This window comes from Rhizopus delemar, genomic scaffold, assembly GCF_000149305.1.
Source record: "Rhizopus delemar RA 99-880 supercont3.8 genomic scaffold, whole genome shotgun sequence".
Taxonomy (NCBI): domain Eukaryota; kingdom Fungi; phylum Mucoromycota; class Mucoromycetes; order Mucorales; family Rhizopodaceae; genus Rhizopus; species Rhizopus delemar.
This window is the reverse complement of record NW_027137834.1, coordinates 515283-537184: the sequence shown is the minus strand read 5'-3', so window position 1 is coordinate 537184 and position 21902 is coordinate 515283. Positions and strand designations below refer to the sequence as shown.

The 21902-nt window shown below is 33.6% G+C and overlaps 8 protein-coding genes and 1 non-coding gene across 9 annotated transcripts; 5 read left to right on the top strand and 4 right to left on the bottom strand.

Annotated features, from left to right (window-relative positions):
• Positions 1 to 553: 553 nt before the first annotated feature.
• RO3G_10427 (uncharacterized protein) lies at positions 554 to 878 on the top strand (the record flags this gene model as incomplete). Its single annotated transcript, XM_067665012.1, has 2 exons — positions 554 to 654; positions 689 to 878. 2 exons carry the CDS (start codon positions 554 to 556, stop codon positions 876 to 878), a joined length of 291 nt encoding a protein of 96 aa, XP_067521113.1.
• Positions 879 to 1402: 524 nt separating this feature from the next.
• On the top strand, positions 1403 to 1942 carry RO3G_10426 (60S ribosomal protein uL15; the record flags this gene model as incomplete). The annotated part of the gene is made up of 3 exons (XM_067665011.1): positions 1403 to 1498; positions 1561 to 1873; positions 1920 to 1942. 3 exons carry the CDS (start codon positions 1403 to 1405, stop codon positions 1940 to 1942), a joined length of 432 nt encoding a protein of 143 aa, XP_067521112.1.
• A 399-nt stretch (positions 1943 to 2341) lies between these two features.
• Positions 2342 to 3034, top strand: RO3G_10425 (polyubiquitin; the record flags this gene model as incomplete). The annotated part of the gene is made up of 1 exon (XM_067665010.1): positions 2342 to 3034. One exon carries the CDS (start codon positions 2342 to 2344, stop codon positions 3032 to 3034), a length of 693 nt encoding a protein of 230 aa, XP_067521111.1.
• A 136-nt stretch (positions 3035 to 3170) lies between these two features.
• Positions 3171 to 3770, bottom strand: RO3G_10424 (uncharacterized protein; the record flags this gene model as incomplete). Its single annotated transcript, XM_067665009.1, has 3 exons — positions 3171 to 3374; positions 3432 to 3591; positions 3664 to 3770. 3 exons carry the CDS (start codon positions 3768 to 3770, stop codon positions 3171 to 3173), a joined length of 471 nt encoding a protein of 156 aa, XP_067521110.1.
• Positions 3771 to 5862: 2092 nt separating this feature from the next.
• On the bottom strand, positions 5863 to 6273 carry RO3G_10423 (uncharacterized protein; the record flags this gene model as incomplete). Its single annotated transcript, XM_067665008.1, has 2 exons — positions 5863 to 6177; positions 6232 to 6273. 2 exons carry the CDS (start codon positions 6271 to 6273, stop codon positions 5863 to 5865), a joined length of 357 nt encoding a protein of 118 aa, XP_067521109.1.
• Positions 6274 to 8425: 2152 nt separating this feature from the next.
• RO3G_10422 (uncharacterized protein) lies at positions 8426 to 10603 on the top strand (the record flags this gene model as incomplete). Its single annotated transcript, XM_067665007.1, has 10 exons — positions 8426 to 8798; positions 8865 to 8942; positions 8993 to 9101; positions 9151 to 9205; positions 9258 to 9490; positions 9543 to 9641; positions 9699 to 9809; positions 9871 to 10009; positions 10064 to 10361; positions 10431 to 10603. 10 exons carry the CDS (start codon positions 8426 to 8428, stop codon positions 10601 to 10603), a joined length of 1668 nt encoding a protein of 555 aa, XP_067521108.1.
• Positions 10604 to 13094: 2491 nt separating this feature from the next.
• RO3G_10421 (uncharacterized protein) lies at positions 13095 to 13844 on the top strand (the record flags this gene model as incomplete). Its single annotated transcript, XM_067665006.1, has 1 exon — positions 13095 to 13844. The coding sequence occupies one exon, from the start codon at positions 13095 to 13097 to the stop codon at positions 13842 to 13844; it is 750 nt and encodes a 249-aa protein (XP_067521107.1).
• Positions 13845 to 14862: 1018 nt separating this feature from the next.
• RO3G_19117 lies at positions 14863 to 14934 on the bottom strand. Its single transcript has one exon. It is a non-coding gene; the product is annotated as a tRNA-Asp (tRNA).
• A 1285-nt stretch (positions 14935 to 16219) lies between these two features.
• RO3G_10420 (uncharacterized protein) lies at positions 16220 to 20821 on the bottom strand (the record flags this gene model as incomplete). Its single annotated transcript, XM_067665005.1, has 1 exon — positions 16220 to 20821. One exon carries the CDS (start codon positions 20819 to 20821, stop codon positions 16220 to 16222), a length of 4602 nt encoding a protein of 1533 aa, XP_067521106.1.
• Positions 20822 to 21902: the final 1081 nt, after the last annotated feature.

Sequence of the window (21902 nt, the reverse complement as noted above, 5' to 3'; positions counted from 1 at the left end):
TGCTCTGCATTCAATAATGTGTTGAGCTTTTTTTGTGTTCTCCTTGATCGCAAAAGAAAAATAGTACCCCGGTAGATGCGGTTCTAGAATGAAGAAAAACTGGCCCTTTGCTTTGAGTATTTGTATAAAATGAAGCATTTTGTATCTATTCGATTGGGTGTTTCTGCTGTAATTACTTATGCTATTAATATCCGACTTCTCAACAGGAATATTCTCATCAACCAGTGCTTTAAAAATTGAAACTAATATATTGCATGATATCTTCAAAAGATAGTAAACTCTTCTGATTGTATTACATTTAATCAATGATTAATTACATAACTGCACTGATTTTGAGAGATTCTACGATTATATTCTTACTGCATTTGTTGATACTACTATTTTTAAACCACTGCGGAGACAACCGCCTTTGTTGTTTATTATTTGAACGCCTTTTTCTAGTTTGGCAGCTTGTTATATATTTTCGGCAATTTTCTTGACGGGGTAGTAGAGTGATCTATGTTTGCATATTATCTTAGTTTTTCATTTGCCTAATTATAAAGCACCAAGAACAATGTTGTGTATGGGATATCACACAATTGAAAACGTGAGCCAGCCAGCTGCTATTGATGGAATATTAGATCAAGATAGATACATCGATATCCTCAGCAAGGAGTTAATATCATGAAAGAAAAACTATACATATTAGGGGTACGATGCTCCTTTCTATCATTGCTCATATTATATACGGTGAAAGCAATTACATGGTCTCAGTACTTTCGACAGGATTGAGAACTAGGCTTCAAGTAAATCATTTGTCAAGAAAATTTGGAATGCTTCGAAGAGAGGAGAGCACCAAAAGAAAGCATGAGATTCCTTTTAGAAAAAAAACCTGTTGACATCTTAGAACAGAAGTGAAATAGATATTCACGAGTGACACTAAGCAAACGTAACGATAGCATGAAAAATATATATTATCCTGTTTCCAAGCTATATAGACAGTCGACAATATATTGAGCTTCTTTTAATGCTTTATATAGCAAGTAATAAATTCTCAATTTGTATACTTTTTTTCCTATGTTATGCTTACTTTATTATTGTTTCAGTAACCAAAAATATCTTGCTTTGTCCAGACTTTTTTTTTTTCACTGAGGGTAAAAAATTATGTGCTTTGATATTCTGAGTTTAAATTAAGTTTAAGGAATACACGTACATACAAATATGCTATTCTCTTGTCTTCCCCTCCTTCTCTTAATTTCTTTTCAAAATGGTGAGTGAATTAGCTTGGTTTATGCAGGAGAAAAGAAGAGAGGAAAAAAGCATATGGATAGATGGACAGATAGATAAATGAATGGATGGATGGATGAATGGATGGATGGATGAATGAATGGATGGATAGACTTGTTGATAGCAATGGACAATAATGACACAACTATTCAATTTAATTAGATATGAACAAGAACATACAATTCAACACAAACCATTCAGCATTTGCTTTATTTTGCTTTTCTTCTTTTCAGTGTATAAACACACAGCGATTCTTTATTATCAGTAGACGACAGTTATTGATATTTCTATTAGCCTACTAGACTTCACCATAACAGAAAGAAGCGTGGACACGTCTCAGCCGGTCACGGTCGTGTTGGTAAGCACAGAAAGCATCCTGGTGGTCGTGGTCTTGCTGGTGGTCAACACCACCACCGTATCAACATGGATAAGTACCATCCTGGTTACTTTGGTAAGGTTGGTATGCGTCACTTCCACTTGAAGAAGAACCCTTACTGGCGTCCTGTTGTCAACCTTGACAAGATTTGGACTCTTGCTGGTGAAGGTGCTCGTGAACAATACAAGAACACTGAAAAGGTTCCTGTCATTGATGCACTTCAAAATGTAAGTAAAATTGATTTAGCAATTGTGAAATACTTACATGATTATATTAGGGTTACGCCAAGGTTTTGGCTAAAGGTACCATCTCTCAACCTGTCATTGTTCGTACACGCTTTGTTTCCGCTCTTGCAGAAAAGAAAATTAAAGCAGCTGGCGGTGGTAAGATTAATCTTATTTTTGGTTGGTTTTTAAAAGATTACTAAGACGGATTACAAATAGTTGTTGAACTTATTGCTTAAAAAATCGCAGTAAAATGATATCATTTGAAAACCAATGAAATACGTGTTTTTATTAATTTTGCGTGATTTCTAGCATTTTCTAATAAAAAAGGGAAATGTTTCTGAATTTATGTAATATGATTGGTTACATCATTTAATCACCTTCTTTTTTTTATGTATAAATAACTCTCCTTGTTTTTGTTTTTATTTTATTTCTTCTTCTTTATTTTTATTATACATTACGTACTCTTTTTATTATGCAAATTTTTGTCAAGACCCTTACTGGTAAAACTATCACTTTAGAAGTTGAATCTTCTGATAGTATCGATAACGTAAAGCAAAAGATTCAAGATAAGGAAGGCATTCCTCCTGATCAACAACGTCTCATTTTTGCTGGCAAACAATTAGAGGATGGTCGTACTCTCAGTGACTATAATATTCAAAAGGAATCAACTCTTCATTTAGTGCTAAGATTACGAGGTGGTATGCAAATATTCGTCAAGACTCTTACAGGCAAAACAATCACATTAGAAGTTGAATCTTCCGATACCATTGATAATGTGAAAAGTAAAATTCAAGACAAAGAAGGTATTCCACCAGATCAACAAAGACTTATCTTTGCTGGCAAACAACTAGAAGATGGTCGTACATTAAGCGATTATAATATACAAAAGGAATCAACACTCCATTTGGTATTACGTTTAAGAGGTGGAAATAGTGAAGAACAAAAGAAGCAAATGAAAAAGAAGACAAGGTGTGCTTTCCAATCTTGCTCTGATAAACCAGTAAAAATCATTGGTGACTGTAGATATTGCCAATCAAAATTTTGCGCTCGTCATCGTTTACCTGAAGATCATCTTTGTGAAAACCTGACAAGTTGTAGACAAGCTGCTCATGAAAGAAATAGTATAAAACTTTTAAGTGAACGCTGCGTAGCAAGCAAAGTGTAGAGATAGTATAGAATTTCATAAATAAATCTGGGTTTCAATTGAAAACACATTTTTTTCCCTTTTTCTTGTGCTTTATCTTTATTTCATGTGTTTTTTAAAGGGTGAATAGGTTTAAAAATAGAAAAAGGAGTTGTATCTACGCATCTTCTTCGAGGAAATTTTGCTGAGTCTCTGCATTAGCAACGACTTCTGCGAAATTAGCATCCTTGTCTTTTTCAAGTCTCATTCGAATGATTTCGTAAATAGCTTTTTGTGTTCTTTTATCTAATCTTTGCAACTTTTTTTCTACATCACGTTTCAAATCCCAATTTGGTTTTTTTGGTGCTAAATTAAAAAGATCCTGTTTGAATTATGTGAATATCATACATGTTTACGCCTTTATTTTTGCCTTATTTACCACTTCTTCCTTTTCCTTTTCGGCGTGCTCTGCTAATGCCTCTTTTGTAAAATTTTTAGTTTCTGATTCAATCGTGTCTCCAACGTCATTTGGTGTAAAAATTTCAACATGGTTCTTTAATGTCTCGTCGTTAGGTGTATAACTTCTAAATCTTAAAGCCCTAATAATATTTAATTTAGTACTGCAACAAGCGATGCTTTATTATTATTATTATTATTATTATTATTATTACTTTTCTGCATCTTCAACAGATCTATTCTTTTGAGCTGCAGTTGACTCTATTTTTCTTTTTCTAATTGCAGCGAGGCGTTCTTTTCTCTTTTGTGCTTCTTGGTCCATGAGGAAAAATACAAAAAAACAAAATAAAAAAGCTATGCTGTATTTCCACTTAATTTGAGAACGGCTTAGGGAAAAGCAAGATAAATTTAAAGTCAGACTTGGTAAAAAATTTCACAGTTGACAAATGCTCAGAAATAAGCTAATGACTTTTTGGAAGAACACAACTTGGTTTTTAAAATCGTAAATTCTTTTAAAAAACTAAACATTTCTCAAAGAAGATTATGTAATGACGAATATATCCTTGATGGTCTTTAAATGACCTTTGAACTGGATTCCACAATGGTAGGGGCGAGTGATCGCCTAGCCCAAAAGACATTTTTTGACATTATACTATATCTTTGACCAGAAACCTTTAGCTTGATTGAGTAAAGGAGATTAAGGCGAAAGCTTTGTGCATTTATATCTTCTTTTTTCAATGAAACTTTCCATAGCTAGAGACTTATGGATAAAAGTACTATTCATGAAGATAAAAACCTAAAGATCATTTTTATCTAACAAGATCATCACACTTTTAATCATAAGCAAAATGATGCTAGTTCTCATGCCTACTCTAGTTGCTTTTGCTATGATATTGTCATATCTTTTTTTACTACCAGTAGCAATGAGGTCAGGCTTTCAAAGCAAAGTGGCATCACGGATGATAATAAATATATTCAGTTTACTTTAACATGTCTATAAATTGTAAGCTTGTTGTTGGATAACTTAGAAAGTTCTCTATGTGATATCTTCCACATTTGAATGGCAAACATATAACGGCTCTGATAAAAAACATAATGTGCCTCTTCCTTCGAATCAGAGCTAGTTTTGTTTTACTTATCTCACCATAAAATAAAATAAAATGAATTTGTCTAGGGAAATGTAGCGCATAAAGATAGTTAAGACATAAGTAAGATTACTTTTGTTGAAATACAATTCTTTAGTGTTCAGGCAATCTTTAAATTTGTCAGGTTTTCACGATCTCCTCAGTATAGAAATTCTGATAAATAAATGAAATCCTGTATCTATTCTGTTGATTATTACTAATTTAATATATGTATTGTTAATAAAGAGATAGTAATAAGAATATTACACCAAGTTCCTAAAAGCAAAAGCAATGTATTCTATTTTTACTGATAAACTGTATATAGTACATGTTACAAAAAACAATAAATCAACTAAGCTTATTTGAGTCTTAGCCAAGACTGGATGTCATCGTGTTCTTAGATTATTGTTAAATTCGATGCATCTCGATCAAGTTTATTCGTAAAGCCCAAAAGCAATCCAAAGCTAAGTAATTTTATTCAAAAAGTCTAATGATATTTAATAACTATATTAATTGATCCAATCAAAAGCGCTTATCTGAAAAGTACTATACTAAAAATCAAATATCATGGAAACAACAATAAACTTGTTAAATCTAAAATAGAAGAAATATTAGAAGTAGTATGGGTTAATGAGTCAATATATAACTTGAATTGTCTAGGAGAGAAATGAATGTTAAAGAGAATTGAGGATTAAAGAAAGTAAAAATACATATATAATTCAGTACAAGTGATTTTGATAATTAGAGTCAGGTTTTTTCAAATAAATTTCTCAACATATATACTATATGTAGGGAAATTTTGTAACATTGTATGTATATAATAAAGTAGGAACCATAAAAATGAACACAATAGAGAAGCAGTTGATTTTCTCAAAAATATTTGTACTGAATATGAATATAATAAGAATGCAATGGATTGGACACAAAATGGAATATTGTCATACTCTTTTATGTATGTTACTTATATACAGATCAGGGTAAATGTTCATTCCCTGCAAGTCTGTCTTTAATCAATTCTTCTGTAATAGCTCCTTGGAAGCCAGCACCTTTTCGATAAATGATTGCGGATCCAATTGTGATTTCATCTCTAAGAGACTTTTTTGTTTGCTACAAAAAGGCAGCTAATAGGCATGAGAAATTGCAAAGATGATTGTTATCAATACAAAATAAATGGTTAATAAAAACGAATGGAAAACCATAAACTAGACATTCTAATCATGGAAACATTCAATTGCTTTAAGGACAACTGTAAAACGAGAGAAGAAAAAAAAGCAAAGACGCTTTTTTTTATTATGCGTAAGTGGCATTGAACTTTCTTCTTACAAATACAGGTATTAATGCAACAATAGCAACTACAATTAAGCAAAAAATATTTATGGGCGTAACTAATTCCAATTTATCTGAAGATGATAATCTATCTAAAGCAGCACCAGCTTGCACATGAATAAATGAGGGAGGAGCAACACCAAAAAAAGTCCCCCAAAAGAAAGCCCCAAAAGGCACACTTAGATGAGGTGAGCCTAGGTTGACTAACCAATTAGGTGGTAAAGGCGATATTCTTAAAACAATCATATAATTGAGCATGTGCTGCTTGTGATGTATGAGCTAATACATATGCATATTAAAATATATGAGGGAAAAGGGGCTAATTAGTTTTACCTGTTGATTCCATTTGGCGATTCTACCACCAATCAATTTCATGATTGCTATTGAACCAAGACTCCCTGAAATTATATAGGCTATAGAAGATCCGATGGCTGAGCACTACTTTTTTGGGTTAAAACGTAATTAGGGGAAATATACATCTCCGTCCTTACTAAAGACACAGTGAACAATGTAAGCCAAAAATTAAATAGAGTACCACCTAATATGGATAACCACATGGAACCAGGTATAGAAAAACTTTGAAGGCTATATTAAATATTAATAAACTATATTCTGTATACACATATTCACTACGTTACTATATATAAGTAATAGAAAATGTAATATAAATATTGATAAAGTGCTCATCCATGTACACTGATAGTATAGCATTCATTCTGCGTAATTCCTCTAAGTTCCTTGGAAACTTTATTCCATCTCTATCTTCACTTTATTTTATGCATTATTAATTTCATTTTATAAAGTCCATTTATTGTATTTGAGACTTACTGGTTAACTGCAGGTATATTTAACTTGATCAATGCATATTCTAGTCCACTAAAAATGATAAATAGTATGAAAAGAGTTGCCAATGACCATATATAAGAACTACTTGTCCATATCCACACTTTCTTTTCTTTTTGTTTTCTAAGTGTTATTATTTGTCCTGTTTCTAAGCTTTGTGTTGTGTATACATTTGCTATTACTGTTTCTGGTAATAATAGTTCTCTTTCTTGTTCAATATCTGACATATAATGAAAGCACAAAGGTGAAAAGAAAAGAAAAGAAATAGACAGAAAATAAAAAAGTTTCTCAAAAGTCAAACCCTTTCAAGCAAACAGGTGACTGTTTCAGCAGTCATGAAATGATTTGATAGTCTTTTATGTCATTGAACTTCTTGTCAGCATGTAAACCCTAATCTCAATCTTATTTACAACATTTAATAAGTAAGTCATTTGAAAGTAATTCTGGGATGTAGTTAGTGCAGATGACCAAAAAGACTTGTGAATTATAGCAAGATTTAGTTGCTGCTCTCCTTTGTTTTATTTTTTTAAATGTTATTCTGGGATTTTCATATTTCATGATACTCATTGGAACGGGCTATTGAAGTATCAAATTTTTTTTGTAAAGGTTGTTATGACAATTATGCCTAAATCCTTCCTTTTTGGTATTGCATGAAATCGTCAATTCGGAGTTTGCATTGTATTCATATGTAAAGTGTTATACATTTAACTTTGTATTAATACTTGAGCTTTGCCTCCTTAAAAAAAAAAAAAAAAAAAAAAAAAAAAACTTTGTATTAATGTGTTATGTATGTATTTAACTATTAAATTCTATAAATTAATTAAAAAAATGTTCATGAGTTGGTCCATAATGCTTTCTAAAAAACCCTTCCTTACTTTATTAGCGAACCATAGGGTTGTAAAATAAAAACAGCATAGAATGTAAATCTGATGGCTCATAATGACAATCATTTCGGTTTAGTGTAAACTTTATATCACAACCATAATAGATGAGAAAATAAGATATCTCTCGCACCAATTTTTTGAAGTTCGCCTTGTTGGTTAATTTAGTAGTATAAAGTTCTCCTTCTTTAGCTTTAAGTATATGTTGAATAAAGATTTATGAAGAAGCTGTATAGGTCATTAGATGGCTGGTGCTCTATCTTTGAAAGCACACAACGAAAATCCTCTACATACTACATCTATGCTATCACTTTATCACAATAGATTCAAAAATTTTATTTATGCTACTCGCAAATTCATAATGTAGGCTATTCACAAAATACCTTATTGAAGTTTTTTATAGTATCAATTCAGCAAATCTATCAACAGTCGAGAAGAAAGCATTCTTACATCACATATCAACTGCAGCTTTTATTGCATACTACATAGCACGTATAAAGGTTAAAGCTTAACATAATATCATTGAATACAAAGAGAAAATTGTATGACTGCAAGGTCGGACCAGGCTCATAATTTCGTTTAATTGAAGAGTTAATCCTTTCATACCAAATTTTTATCTGATAAGTATATTTTTTAATGGGATATTTCTTCTAAATATGAGCTACACAATTATCATTATTCTTGGCTTGTCTATTATTTTGCCTCATCAGTATATTTTGATGTATAATAGGCATCTTTGGTTAAATCGCATCTGGTTTTGTAAGTTTGTGTGGCGGTATTTGAAAAAAAACAAGTAGCCCATCATGTTTGCTTCTCTTTCCTCTTTAGATCCGATGCCAAATTACGAGCCGAGTCCATTACTTCCTATTGGAGATAAAAAATTTTTAAGCGTAGAATATCCAGGTGTCGTAAGAAGGACGAAACGTGCCATTAAAACCTTGGGAGGCGAAAAAGCTCTAGCACGATCATTAGCACTTAATTCACATGTAGATCTATGGTACCGGCCTGAAGATACTTTTTCACACCCGATCCATGGTGATGTTATACCTACATCAAAATTGCTGGTCAAAGTAACTAGACGCATCAAGAGAAACAAATTGACTGGTGAAATTGAAGCTGACAGTAAATGGGATACAGAAGTAGTAGGTAACGTAACTCATGCTGTAAGATTCAGAGGTAAGAGACCCTTCTTTTTTTTTTTTTTTTTTTTTTTTTGCTTATGTTAACTTTAACTTCTTTTAGCAATGGCTGATTTACAGCACCTTGTACCCAAAAATGATCCTATTCGTCAACTTAGAGAGGCTATGGATGTTGGAAATGGTACATACAATAGAAAATGAAAAACATAAATTCTGATTCTTATGGAATAGTGGAAACTATGTTAAATTACGAGCCTACAAAGGGAGAAGATGCTCTAGGTGATCTTCACAATATTCCACCACCGATGTTTTCAGCTAGAATGACTGTTACTGATTACGGGTAAGTTGTATACTACGTGATTATCAATTTATTTTATTCTATTTTTTAGTTATCGTCAAAACTTGCCCGTCTTGAGAGTAAAAGTGAAACAACCAGATGGATCAGTAAGTACTTCTGTTATAGTTACAAAATTAATATAACTAAGGCGCATCATAGTATAAAATCGGGCTTATCAACCGGGACCGTCGTGCAGCTCTTGAACTTACCCAAGTAAAATTTGATGTAGAAAATATTCCAACTCAAAGTTGGCAACTTATCAAGAAAGCTGTTGACCCAGTTATAAATAAAGCAATCGAGCTTGTTGGTGAATTGTTTGAACAGCGACCTATTTGGACAAGATATGCTATAAGATGTGTATTAGAGCCAAAATACTCCAAACATTTGATAAAGTAAACGTTTGTTATGTAAACTATACTTTTGCTTTAACAACCTCTTGTATAGAGCCCTAGCAAATCATGCATATACATTTACCAATGGACCATGGAGAGATACTTGGGTGAAATATGGTGTTGATCCAAGAAAAAATGTAGAATATCACAAGTAAATTAACAACAATAGACAATGTGCCTTATCTTTCATTCTAATTTCGTATAAAAGGTATCAAATACTTGATGCTCGAAGGTTCCATGATTCAGAATCAAAAACCAACAAATATACAGGCATAAAATCAGTAATGATGTATAAGCGTAGAGATGCATCTAATGAATCGTAAATATTACAGCATCACTTTTTTTTTGCTATCACATATAACTCATTGTCTTCTTTTAAGTGTCAATTTAACAAACAAGCATATTTTTGATGGTCACTCTACACCTGGTCCTTCATCTATGTATCAATTATGTGATATTACAGATCCTGAAATTACGCCACTGTTATATAACAAAAATTATTTGCAAGAGGAAGCCAATGTAAGCTTTATTTTTGCTTCAAACACAATCCCAGACTAACTTCACATAAAAAAGGTTCATTCTGGTTACTATTACCAATGCGTGTTTGACCGTATTCGAAGATATACGAGAGAAAAGCAAGTACATCTTGTAAAAGAAAAAAAACCACTTCGCATCCCTGATGCTGAAAAAGGGCTCATGAATGAAGTTGAACAAGAAAAACAAAAGAAAGAGTATGAAAAAATTAATCAGACAACTGCAGAGAAAGCAGTTGCTGAAGCACAGGCAGAAATGGCAAAACCAGGCTCATCCCAGAGACTAAAAGAAGTGGTCGACGAATATATTGAAGGATTAGAAGAATCAAAAAGTGGCGGTAAATTTATTCTGTTTCTCCTTTATTAAATACTAAATCGTTGAATAACCTTTTTCTCTGGCTTTACAGACAAACCAGAGTATCTTGTTGGTGACGATGATGGTGATGACGACTCTGACCTTGATCTCATTGATACACTTGAAGAATATGATGAGGATTTTGACGTTTTCAATGAGGATGATGAAAATGAAATGATTGAAGATGAGGAGAACCAAGGAGAAAACATGAACATTGATGAATAAATGGAGGTTATAAGCATTGTTATAAATAAGCGGGCGTTTAAATACAAAGTTAATAAAGTTAAAAAAAAAAAGTTTCAACTTATTATATTACTGCTATATATTACTTTTTGCAGAGCATTATTAATTAGAAATGGTTGTGAGGTTAGAGTAATCAATTCTTAAAAAGAAAAAAGTAATTACTTTTCTCGTTTGCATTATATGATTTTGTGTTATCAAAAATATTTTTAATTGTCTTTTGTATGTATTAAACGCTTAAACAGTTTGTCGTTCTTTCTTTGGTTTTGTTTTAAGATTATATGCTATTCAAGAGAGCCAAAATGAAAACCTACATCGTTACAACAGTACATAGCAGTGTAAGATTGGAGTTTGTATAGTGTTAGGTGTATTTGTTTTAAAATATTTTTGATAAAAGTTCAAAGGCTTGAATATACTTTGGTCCTAAAAAAAATAATGGTTTGAGTATAAGTTTGCTTATAATAAGTGGTTACCAGGACTTGCTGAATAGATCAGACTTATTTTAAAAGGGAATGTAATTTGATTTGAATAGAATAAGTTACAACGAAGATTATTGACTTCAAGAGGCTCGACTTGCTTGAGTTGTAAGATAAAGATCAAAGAATTTTGATAAAAAAAGAAAAAAAGGTACTTGGGTTTATTTGGGTAAGATATTTCAAAAGTAAGTGAAGAAGGAAGACCTTTTTATAAGAAAAGAATTTAAGTTATTGAAAAAAGTGAAGTTGGTGACTTGGTTAGCTTTAATAAAGAAAAATACAAGCTACCACTCCTATTCTTTCAGTGTCAAAAGTAAAATAACTTTCTTAGATCTTAATGTGTTGATAGTTTTTAATTGATAATGTGTTTGAGAAATAGGATTTCAATATAGAGTTTTAAAAGTAGTTTGCTTTTTTAAATGGCTACCAGATCTTATGAAGTAGATCAGACTTGTTTGTAATAAAGTAACTTGATAAGAATTTTGAAAGTGTTTACAATGAAGATAACTGGCTTCAAGGGACTTGTTTTGCTTATGTTTTAAGAGAGTTATACCAAAAGATTCAAAGATAAAGATACTTGATTTATTGATAAAATATAATTATATTGTAAAAAAAAAAGATCAAGTCAAGTGAAGTTTTCAAAAAGAGAATAAAAAACTATGCTTTTTATAAGCAAAAAATATAAAGTTCAATTTTTACAAGAAGTAAAAATATTCGCAAAGGTTAAAAATATTGAAGTGGTTAAAAAATATATCAAAGGTTAAAAAGATATCAAAGGTAAAAAAGATATCAAAGGTAAAAAATATATCAAATGGTTAAAAATTTGTCAAATAGGTAAAATAATGACAATTTGTAAAGTGATTTACAAAACGTCAAAAATTAAAACTTGAAAGCTTCGGCGTTCACATCTTCATAATCATAGCTACACCATGACCGTGGCTTGACTTGACCTTGTTGTTACTACTGTGATGATTGGATTTTGTAAGGTTTTTGTAGTATAAATAGGTTTGTACTGAATAAGTCTTGATATAAGATCAAAGGTTTAGATAGGATTTGATTCCAAAAAGAGTAATAGATTGAATATAAGTTCGCTTGTAATAAGTGACCACCAGATCTTGTTAAGTAGATCAAACTGTTTTGAGTAAAGTAAAATAAAAAGATAATATAAAAGGGATTACAATGAAGTGTATATGCTTCAAGGGACTTCTTGTTCTTGATGTTAAGTAAAATAAAAGAGGTTTACTTTGAATGATATTAATTTGAAATAATCAAAAAGTAAAATGAAGTAAGTAAAAAGTAAGTAGAAACAAGGTATGTGAAAACAAAAGTAGGTAAGAACAAAAGTAAGTAGGTAAAGTATAAGAAATATTGAAGTTATTTATATGTTTTTGGTTTTTCTGATTATATGCTGTTTTTGATGATTTTATGGTGTAATTTTCTTTAATATATTGCTTGTTTGCGGGTTTAGGTTTTTAAGTATGTAAGTTTTGTCGATAGTGACCACCAGATCTTGTTAATAGTAGATCAAACTTGTTAGAATAGGTTAAACTCTTGAGGTTTAGGAATAGGTTTACAATGAAGATTATTGACTTCAAGGGACTTCAGTATTTTAAAATAGAACACAGACCAAAGGGTTTCAATTGAACGCTTGATGGATTTATTGTTTTATAAAATAAAGAAAATATAAAAAGAATATAAAATTCAAAAGTAAAGTGAAGTGAAAATAGGGATAAGATATAAGGGTATTTATATGTTTTTGGTTTTCAAGCAAAAGAGTTGATACTCCGTTTTCAAATAGGTTGTTACGCAAAAGTTCATTTTCTAACTGGCGTGGTACTAAAAAAAACTTGACTGTATATCTTTCAATGGATATTCTATATTTTTTTGTATTTTTCTGGATTTATCTGTATTCATACGTAGGGAGCTTTCTTTCCGCTTTCCATCGCTTTTTATAGATTTTCGCCTTATTTGGAAAGGTATCCACAACACCAGACCTGAACATGCCTACTGTAAAGCAGTTACAAGCAGAACTTGCTGCAGCCAAGGCCGAAATCAATCGATTACAGCAACAAAACGCCTCCCTTCTTGAGCAGTTAGCTCAAGCACCATCCACCACTGTGCCTAAGCGCGTCTCTACTGCTGCCGTTCCCCGTCCACCTGCTTCCACTTCGTCACTGCAACTTAAACCACCTACCAAACGACCCTCATCTCCAGAGCTTGAATCTACTCCCCTCCAAAAAGCTTCCAAATCTAAATACGCTCCACCACTTCCCAGCCAAACGGCTGCTGCTCGCACTTTCAGTCCCCCTTCCACCAATCAAGGGTTTAAATACCTTTATCTCCCTATACAACGCCGCCTTCCCATTCGCCAAATACGTTCCTTACTTCGACGATTACATATCAACAGCAATCGTGTCCTAGACATTCATTATCCCGACCGTCATCTTGTTGCCCTCCTCCTTCATAACGACTATGAAGCTGAAGTCCGCTCTCAATTAGAAAAATTTGAAATCCCCATACATGATGATTACGATCCTATGGATCCAAACGACCTTCGGAACCCTTACTATGACGACTTCGATCAAGATGAAAAGGAGTGTGCCGCATGGAGCATTTTCACTCAACGCGTAATTCGTGCTATCCGTCGCCTCAAAGGCCCTGTTCAGCGCGCTGTTGCTCGCTTTTTCGTTGACAAAGGTATTATAGCTAGCGTTGTACTTAATGAGCTCTTTCCAGTCAAACAGACTTGAGTTCTACTTTTATTTTATGATATGACTTCCTTTCTTGTGGTCCATTTCCAAACAGTGATTTATTCACATGTTACTTCTTACTCCCCCTCTGTCCTTTTCTTTTTTTGCCCTTGCTCCCATAAGGGATTTTTTAGCTTCTTTCACGTCTCATTTGATCTGGCTTGGGCAATTATGGTGTCCTGAGACACCGCGTGCTCATTTAAGTCATTAAATAAAAGTATTATTTAAACGTATTCATACGTATTTGTTTGTATGTTCCTGGATTTAAACTAATTGGAGAGAGAAAAGTCGAATGCTGCCAAAGTTTGCTGCATTGTGTTGTAACTTGTTAGTACTTGGGACTTGGCTTGTGTTAAAGTGATGTAGATTTGTTTAAATTGAGGTTTGAAGTCTTGAATGACTTGAGTTTAGGTAACTTGATTGAACGTTTAACAGTTCTTTAGAGTAAATTGTCTTTGAGTAGTGACCACCAGATCTTTTTAGATCAATAAGGTTAAGAATAAGATTGTTTGATAAACGATAAAAATAAAAGGGATCTTTCTTGATTTGTGATAACTCGGGTATCAGATCAGAAAGAATAAATAAAAATAAAAAGAAAAGAAAAGGTTATTGTGATCCAATAAGAAAAGATTGCTTTTTAAGCGTAAGAAGATTTGATTTATTGAATTGGATTGGATTGGATTGGATTGGATTGGATAATGTTATTTTGTTTAAAAATATTCATCTTATTTATATAAAAATTGGCGTGGCTTATTGTTTGTGTTGTTTGACATCTATGTCGAACGACATCAATGTCGCTGGACATCAAAATTATTCTTGTGATCAGCATTGTTCTCTTGATCTAAAATTTCATCATTTGTGCTACAATATATATGATAATTTTTTTTTTTTTTTATTTTTGCGGCTATTGTTATTTCTTTGACAATGGTTGTTAAAATAACTTAAGTTATTTTAACAATCCATGTCGGAGTTGTTTCGTACTTCGTCTAAAAAGAGACCATTCTCACAATGTTAAAAACTCTCCGGCGGGGAATTGAACCCCGGTCTCCCGCGTGACAGGCGGGGATACTTACCACTATACTACCGAAGACGATCACATAATCGGGTGACTTTTTAAAAAATATGTACGAATTATATCACGTGACTTTTTTCCTGCCCAGGTTCTCTTTTATTTATGAATTATCTCTTATTTTTGCAGTAATATGATGTTTATTGTGAAAAAAGATAGCTGCGTGCAGTATGCAATGTTACTAATTGCTGTTCTCTGTCGTATCCCAACTTTTTTTTTGTTGTAGAACAGAGTCTGATCATAACGGTGTCGTATCCCAACATACTTTAAACATGATTCATATTCAATTTATAAGAAATCAGAGTAGTGAATGCTTTACAAAGATTTATTACAGTCTTTTCTCTATTATTCGGTCATAACTAATTCCACTCCTTTAACTCAATGTGTTATCTCGTAAGAATAAAAAAGACTATAAAATTCAACGAGACTGAAAAAAGTTATATCTTTATTTAATATTATAATGTCTGGTATTTATACTATTTTCATGGAGGTTTAATTAAATCCTTTTCAAGATACTTTAATTAATTATAACTGTAGATCTAGTGTCAATAAGTTTTAATGTGAGGATCTGTTCCTGGTTATGCAAGTGGACTGTTTTATAATTATTTCTTAAGTAGATCTGATCTTTCATTTATGTTGCATTGCATCAGGAGTTATATTAAAAGCTTGCATTGAGTTAAAGGAGTGGAATTAGTTATGACCGAACAATAGAGAAAAGACTGTAATAAATCTTTGTAAAGCATTCATTACTCTGATTTCTTATAAATTGAATATGAATCATGTTTAAAGTATGTTGGGATACGACATTGCCCCCTTCCAGGTCATAACTACTTCTGGATTTAGATTCATGAGTGTTCAATTGTGAAGACGAGTGTAAGTGAAGTTCTCTGTTTTGTAATATTGAGCAAAGCAATATGTTATGGCAATAATGTAATTCGTAAGTGCATGTTATAAGAATGTATAGGTAGCAACATGTGAAAGGTTTTTTATGTTGACGATTCTACTTGTGAATGAACTGTGGATTGAATGTAAATTGACATTGTAGATTGGATTATTGGAAGTTTTTGAATTATTGAAAGGTAGCGTAAGGCGTTGAGATAATACGTAATAAGATGAATTGCAGTCACGGTTAATTTCTTGCTCTTTTACGGCTTGAATTGTCGTGAGTTTTTCTTGGTCTTTTTTCACTTGAATTAGGTTCAACATTATGTTGTCCATTTCGACGATTCCAGTATTTTAGTATCGGTCTGTTGTCGTGAAAGTGTTTTTCAGGTTCCCAAGTATCATCTTTCGCATCATAGCCTTTTCAACGTACCAAGTATAACCAGTTACCAGGAGTGCCTTTGTGGTCAATTACGGCTTCGACATCATATACCTCAGATTGTTCTTCTGATATTACTTTGATATGCGAAGGTGGAATATTTCGAGGTAAAAGTGCGCCAGTACCATCAACTAGGATATAGCTTCCTCCTTGGTTCTTTCTGACAATTGTATAATTTCCAATGTAGAGTGGATCTGTTTTTGCAGTTCGGTTTATATTCTTGATCATGACTTGACTACCAGATGGTATTTCCTTGATAATTCGATGAGATTTGTTAAACTTGTTTTCGGCAGCAGTTTGAGAAGTTTTGATTTTCTCGCGAATAGCTGGTAAAACAGTGTTATTAAATTTCGTAATGTGTCCATTAAACTGTTTTCTTGTTTCATTATAGTTTGTAGGAATTGACACGTCACTATAGTCCTTGAATTGATTTGGACGTCTAGCAAACATCAGTGAAAATGGTCTTGTGTCGTGTAAGGCAGTTGGCGTGTTATTTAGAGCTTCTTGGGTACTGTCAAGGTATAAGTCCCAGTCATCGTTCTTGCCTTGAAGTCTTTTATATATTATATTCTTTGTCTTTCCAACCCAACGTTCTGCAATACCATTGCTTCGAGGGTGATATGCTGTTATAAGACGATGATCGATACCAGAAACTTCAGTGTATTTGCGGATGATATCATTGACATATTCAGTTCCATTGTCGCTTTGGATAATTTTTGGACGACCGAAAAGTGATAATATGCTTCTTAATGCGAGTGCGATGGTATGTGAAGATTTATCAGGCATTGCTTTGAGTACGCAAAATCTTGTGAATACGTCTACTACAACTAGAATGTAATTGTTTCCTTGAATTGATGTAGTCATAGGTCCGGCAGTATCGATACAGATATGATCCCAGGGTGCATCAGCATAGATTGACGATAATGGATGATATCCATGTTTGGCAACATTAAACTTTTGACAATCAGGGCAGCTGTTGATACAATCTAATGCATCTTGCTTTAAGTTTGTCCAATGGATTCCTTCACTGTGTAGAGTGGTAACCATTGCTTGTGAGCCTCTGTGTCCTTCAAGATGGGTTTTGAGTAATAATTCTTGCCGTTCTTCTGGTGCTGGGGTTACAAGATCATCAGGCATCATCATGCGAGTAGTCATATTTGTGTTTTTGGAATTAGCTACTTGAGGTGTGATCCAGGTTTTATGTTGGTTTTTATCCCCCACCAGCGTTCTTTCGGATTCGAAAAGACGCGATAACATATCTGGTAGTACATTTTGAATACCAGGTCTGTGTATGATTTTGAAGTCATAATCCAATATTGTGTCTAACCATTGTATCATCATAGAATTGGCGACAGGTTGAGTGTGAATGTAAGTAAGGGCCTTGTGATCCGTATAAAGAGTGAACGGATTACCCCATAAAAATGGATGAAACTTCTTGAGAGCGAAAACAATAGCAAGTAGTTCTCGTTTAGTAGTTGAGTAATTTTTTTCAGATGTAGACAAAGCACGGGCCATGAAACCAAGATGACGGATTTGCTTATCAATGATCTGGTAGAGAACAGCACCAATGGAATAATTGCTGGCATCTGTTGCAACATAGAATGGTTCACTGAGATCAGGATGATATAAGACTGGAGCAGAAGCAAGTAGCTGTTTAATTTTTGTGAATGCATCGTCTTGTTCTTGACCCCAAACTTTGCTGGTGAGTTTGCCTTCAAAACGCAATTTATCCAATGGAGCTGTAACTTCGGATAGATTGGGCAAGTATTTCCTAAAGTAGTTTACCAACCCTAAGAAGCGTTGAATATCTTTCCCTGTGGATGGCTTTTCCCAAGAAAGTGCGTTTGTAACCTTGCGTGGATCGAGTCGAGATCCTTTGGCATCAACACAAAAACCAAGTAGGTAAACCGATGTTTGAGCAAAGTGACATTTGTCAACATTCAGGATTAAGTTAACATTGGTGAGCTTCTTGATGACATTTTGTACATGAGTAATATGTTCTTCATAAGATTTAGAAAAAATGATAATATCATCCACAAATGCAAGAGCATGAGGAACATCAGCTAGGATAGAATTGATAACTCTTTGATAACGTGAAGCAATATGCTTGAGACCAAATGGGCAACCTTTGAACATGTATTGTTGACCTTGAAATGTGAAGGTTGTTTTGACACGATCAGGTTTGTATATTTGGAAGCGATGAAAAGCTTGTCGTAAGTCTAAAGTAGTGAAAATAGTTGAACCTTGAAGTTGATCAAAAATTTCATCAATTTTGGGTATAGGTTGTTTATCATTAGATATCAAAATAGAATTCAGCAGACGAGGATCTAGGCATGGTCTATAACCTGTGAGATTCCCTTGTAAATCCTTTTTGGGTGCCAAAGTGAGAGGAGAATTCCATTCTGAACTTGGTGGAGCATATTCAATTACTTCATCTTTTAACCATGTATCAACACATTCTCGCATTACTGGCATCAGTTTGAGTGGAATACGGTAAGGTGATCGATAGGCTGTTTTGTTCTTTTCTGTATCAAGATGAATAATTGATTCAGGTACTGTGCAAAAACTATTCTTTGGTATCTGTGCATTTTGATCGAGATCGGATTTAACTGCCGCCATAAAATTTATTTGTTGATCAGTGGTACCATAAGGGGAATTGTTTGGTTCAGGAGTATCATCGATTTCTTCTTTTGCAGCAGGTTTTTTGTTTGGATGCTTTACAGCTAAATTTGTTATCAAAATATTTAATTTAGGCATCAAATCTAAACCAATGACAGCATCCGTATCAAAGGAAAGCGGAAGAACTTCGAAAATATGCGATGTGTGAATGAGAGTATCATCGTTATCACCATAAATTAAGCTTAAAGCTTTAGAAGTTGTACCGAAACGTTTACTCTTATTATCGTTTGTAGCAAAAACAATAGAACCAGAAACGTTATTATTTATATTAATGTTATTTTTATTAGCAAATGCAATATCTATCGAGCTAAAAGAAGCACCAGAGTCCACAAGGGCAAAGGTGTCGATGTTTTCTATAGTGATAGGTACATACAAAGAATGGTTAGTTTTCACTTCATTCTGTTTGCTAGTTTTTTTCTTACAGTCATAGTTTGTAGGCAAGCTACTAAGATCTATGTCCATACTGCCGTGGCTGTGCTCTTGATCATTCAAGTTGACAGCGGCAGGTGATTGTTTACTTCGATTGTGGGGACCAGAGAAACGAGCAGAACGGAAAGCTTTAGTTGGTCCATTGAACCTCTTGACTTTATCTCTGCTGCATGTAGCTGCATGGTCAGGACTCCATGGTACATTGGCAGAACATTTGTAACAGTTTTTCTTTGTAACTGTTGTTGTTGGAGTAACCTTGGTGGTGATGGTGGCAGTAGTGGCGGTATCAGCAGTGGCAATCCTTTTGAGGACTTTACATTGTTCAGTGGTATGATTACCATTACCATGAACAAGACATCTTGACTTCGGCTTGAATTGAGGTTGGCCTTGCTTGCTTGGACCACTAGCATTCTTTGGATTGTGCATCGACTTTTCAGCACCACTTACAAACGAAATCGGATTTGACGACGATTGAGTTGTGATGTTACGCTTGGTAACACCAGCAGCCATGGCTTCATCATTGCAAATATTCGAAGAGATCACAGTACGAGCCTTGGCAGACACCTTGCACACAGAGTCTTGCTGATTCAAAGGTAAGTTCAGCAAGGAGCGGGACACTTCCTTATACAAGGCGACAGGTAAAGCACGTTTGAACAAAGCAGCAGTTCTAATATCATCTTGCCATTTTGCTGCACGTCTGATTCTTTGGAATCGGTCAGTAAAAGCCTCGATCGACTCGTTTTGCTGCATTTTGATTGTCAGTAGTTGATCAATATTGTTCAACGTCTGAGCAACATCTTGGGTGGCGTACGTATTGACGATGATCGACCTAGCCTCGTCCCAGTTCAAGCTTCGACCTTTTAGTACTTCATTAAACCAAGATCTTTGGTCTCTATTCATTTTGATGGGAACCAAGCGCATCCAATGTTGATCGATTGCAAGTCCGTTGGAACTTACAATTAGTGCGAATGTGTCCAGAAGGTCTTCTACAGAATCATGGACTTCAACATCCATTCTCCACACATTACCAACCCATTGCCATGTAGGAAGATCATTTGGAATAAAATGATCAAAGCGGTTTGACGACTGGTTAACGGACTGTTGAGTTGTTTCAACCTTGGGTGGCTCACAGTACGTTTGGACTTCCAAAAGATACTTGATGCAACTTGCAATGTGTGATGCTTCATTGCGAAGGCTTTCCAACTGATCCATAGGTAAGTGATTGGATACACCTCTGGCAAACCTTTGGGATACTTCTTGGAGTTGCTGGCGAAGTATAGACAATGCGTCAGTGTTACCAGTGACCAGGGGAATGTCATCAGCTGTCTCCATCATGTCAGCATCGTTTTGGTAAGGTAAAACCGGTTCAGTTGCTTCTTGACTAGATGTAGAGCGGATATCAGCAGGAACCAAAGGGCTAACATCTTGAGCGTTGTTGATGGTGTTGATTTCCATAGGTAAGTTATTTTGAGCGGCCATTTTAGAAAAGTAATAGAGCAATAAAATTTAGAATTCGTTGAAAAAAATGTGTTATCTCGTAAGAATAAAAAAGACTATAAAATTCAACGAGACTGAAAAAAGTTATATCTTTATTTAATATTATAATGTCTGGTATTTATACTATTTTCATGGAGGTTTAATTAAATCCTTTTCAAGATACTTTAATTAATTATAACTGTAGATCTAGTGTCAATAAGTTTTAATGTGAGGATCTGTTCCTGGTTATGCAAGTGGACTGTTTTATAATTATTTCTTAAGTAGATCTGATCTTTCATTTATGTTGCATTGCATCAGGAGTTATATTAAAAGCTTGCATTGAGTTAAAGGAGTGGAATTAGTTATGACCGAACAATAGAGAAAAGACTGTAATAAATCTTTGTAAAGCATTCATTACTCTGATTTCTTATAAATTGAATATGAATCATGTTTAAAGTATGTTGGGATACGACACTCAATGCAAGTTTTTAATATAACTCCGGATGCAATGCGACATAAAAACAAATCTACTTGTTGTATCCACACAACTAATAAAGTGAACATTCATGGATAAACTTGGATACTACAGAATTATAGTCTAACCAGATCTCTATTAATAAACGTGAGAATTCTGCAATAGCCAATCTTGCCCTGTTGTCCTACCAGCGTTCTAAAAGACTATATCGGAACCTGATTACAACAACGGCAGTTCAATCCTATTCTATAATTATCATTAGATCAATAGTTTAATTACTTCATTGTCCCTTGATTCGTCAAGTAGACAGCGGCTATTGATTATCCACTATCCTTCCTTATATTCCATATCATTCTTTTAACCGATCAATTGAAATAGCGGTAAAGACCCAGACATTCAAAAAGTATAAATACCCTCAATATTTTTATTAATAAAGTCATATATATAATCTTTAGTTTCACAACTATCGTCTTTTTGTAGTTTTTGTCTTCTATTTCATATTTGGCAAAACACTAAATAATATGTTGACATAACTTTGGAATCATTTATAACATTATTCCCAGCACAGATCAATAAAAGACCTTGATTAGATTTTTATATTAAGCTTTA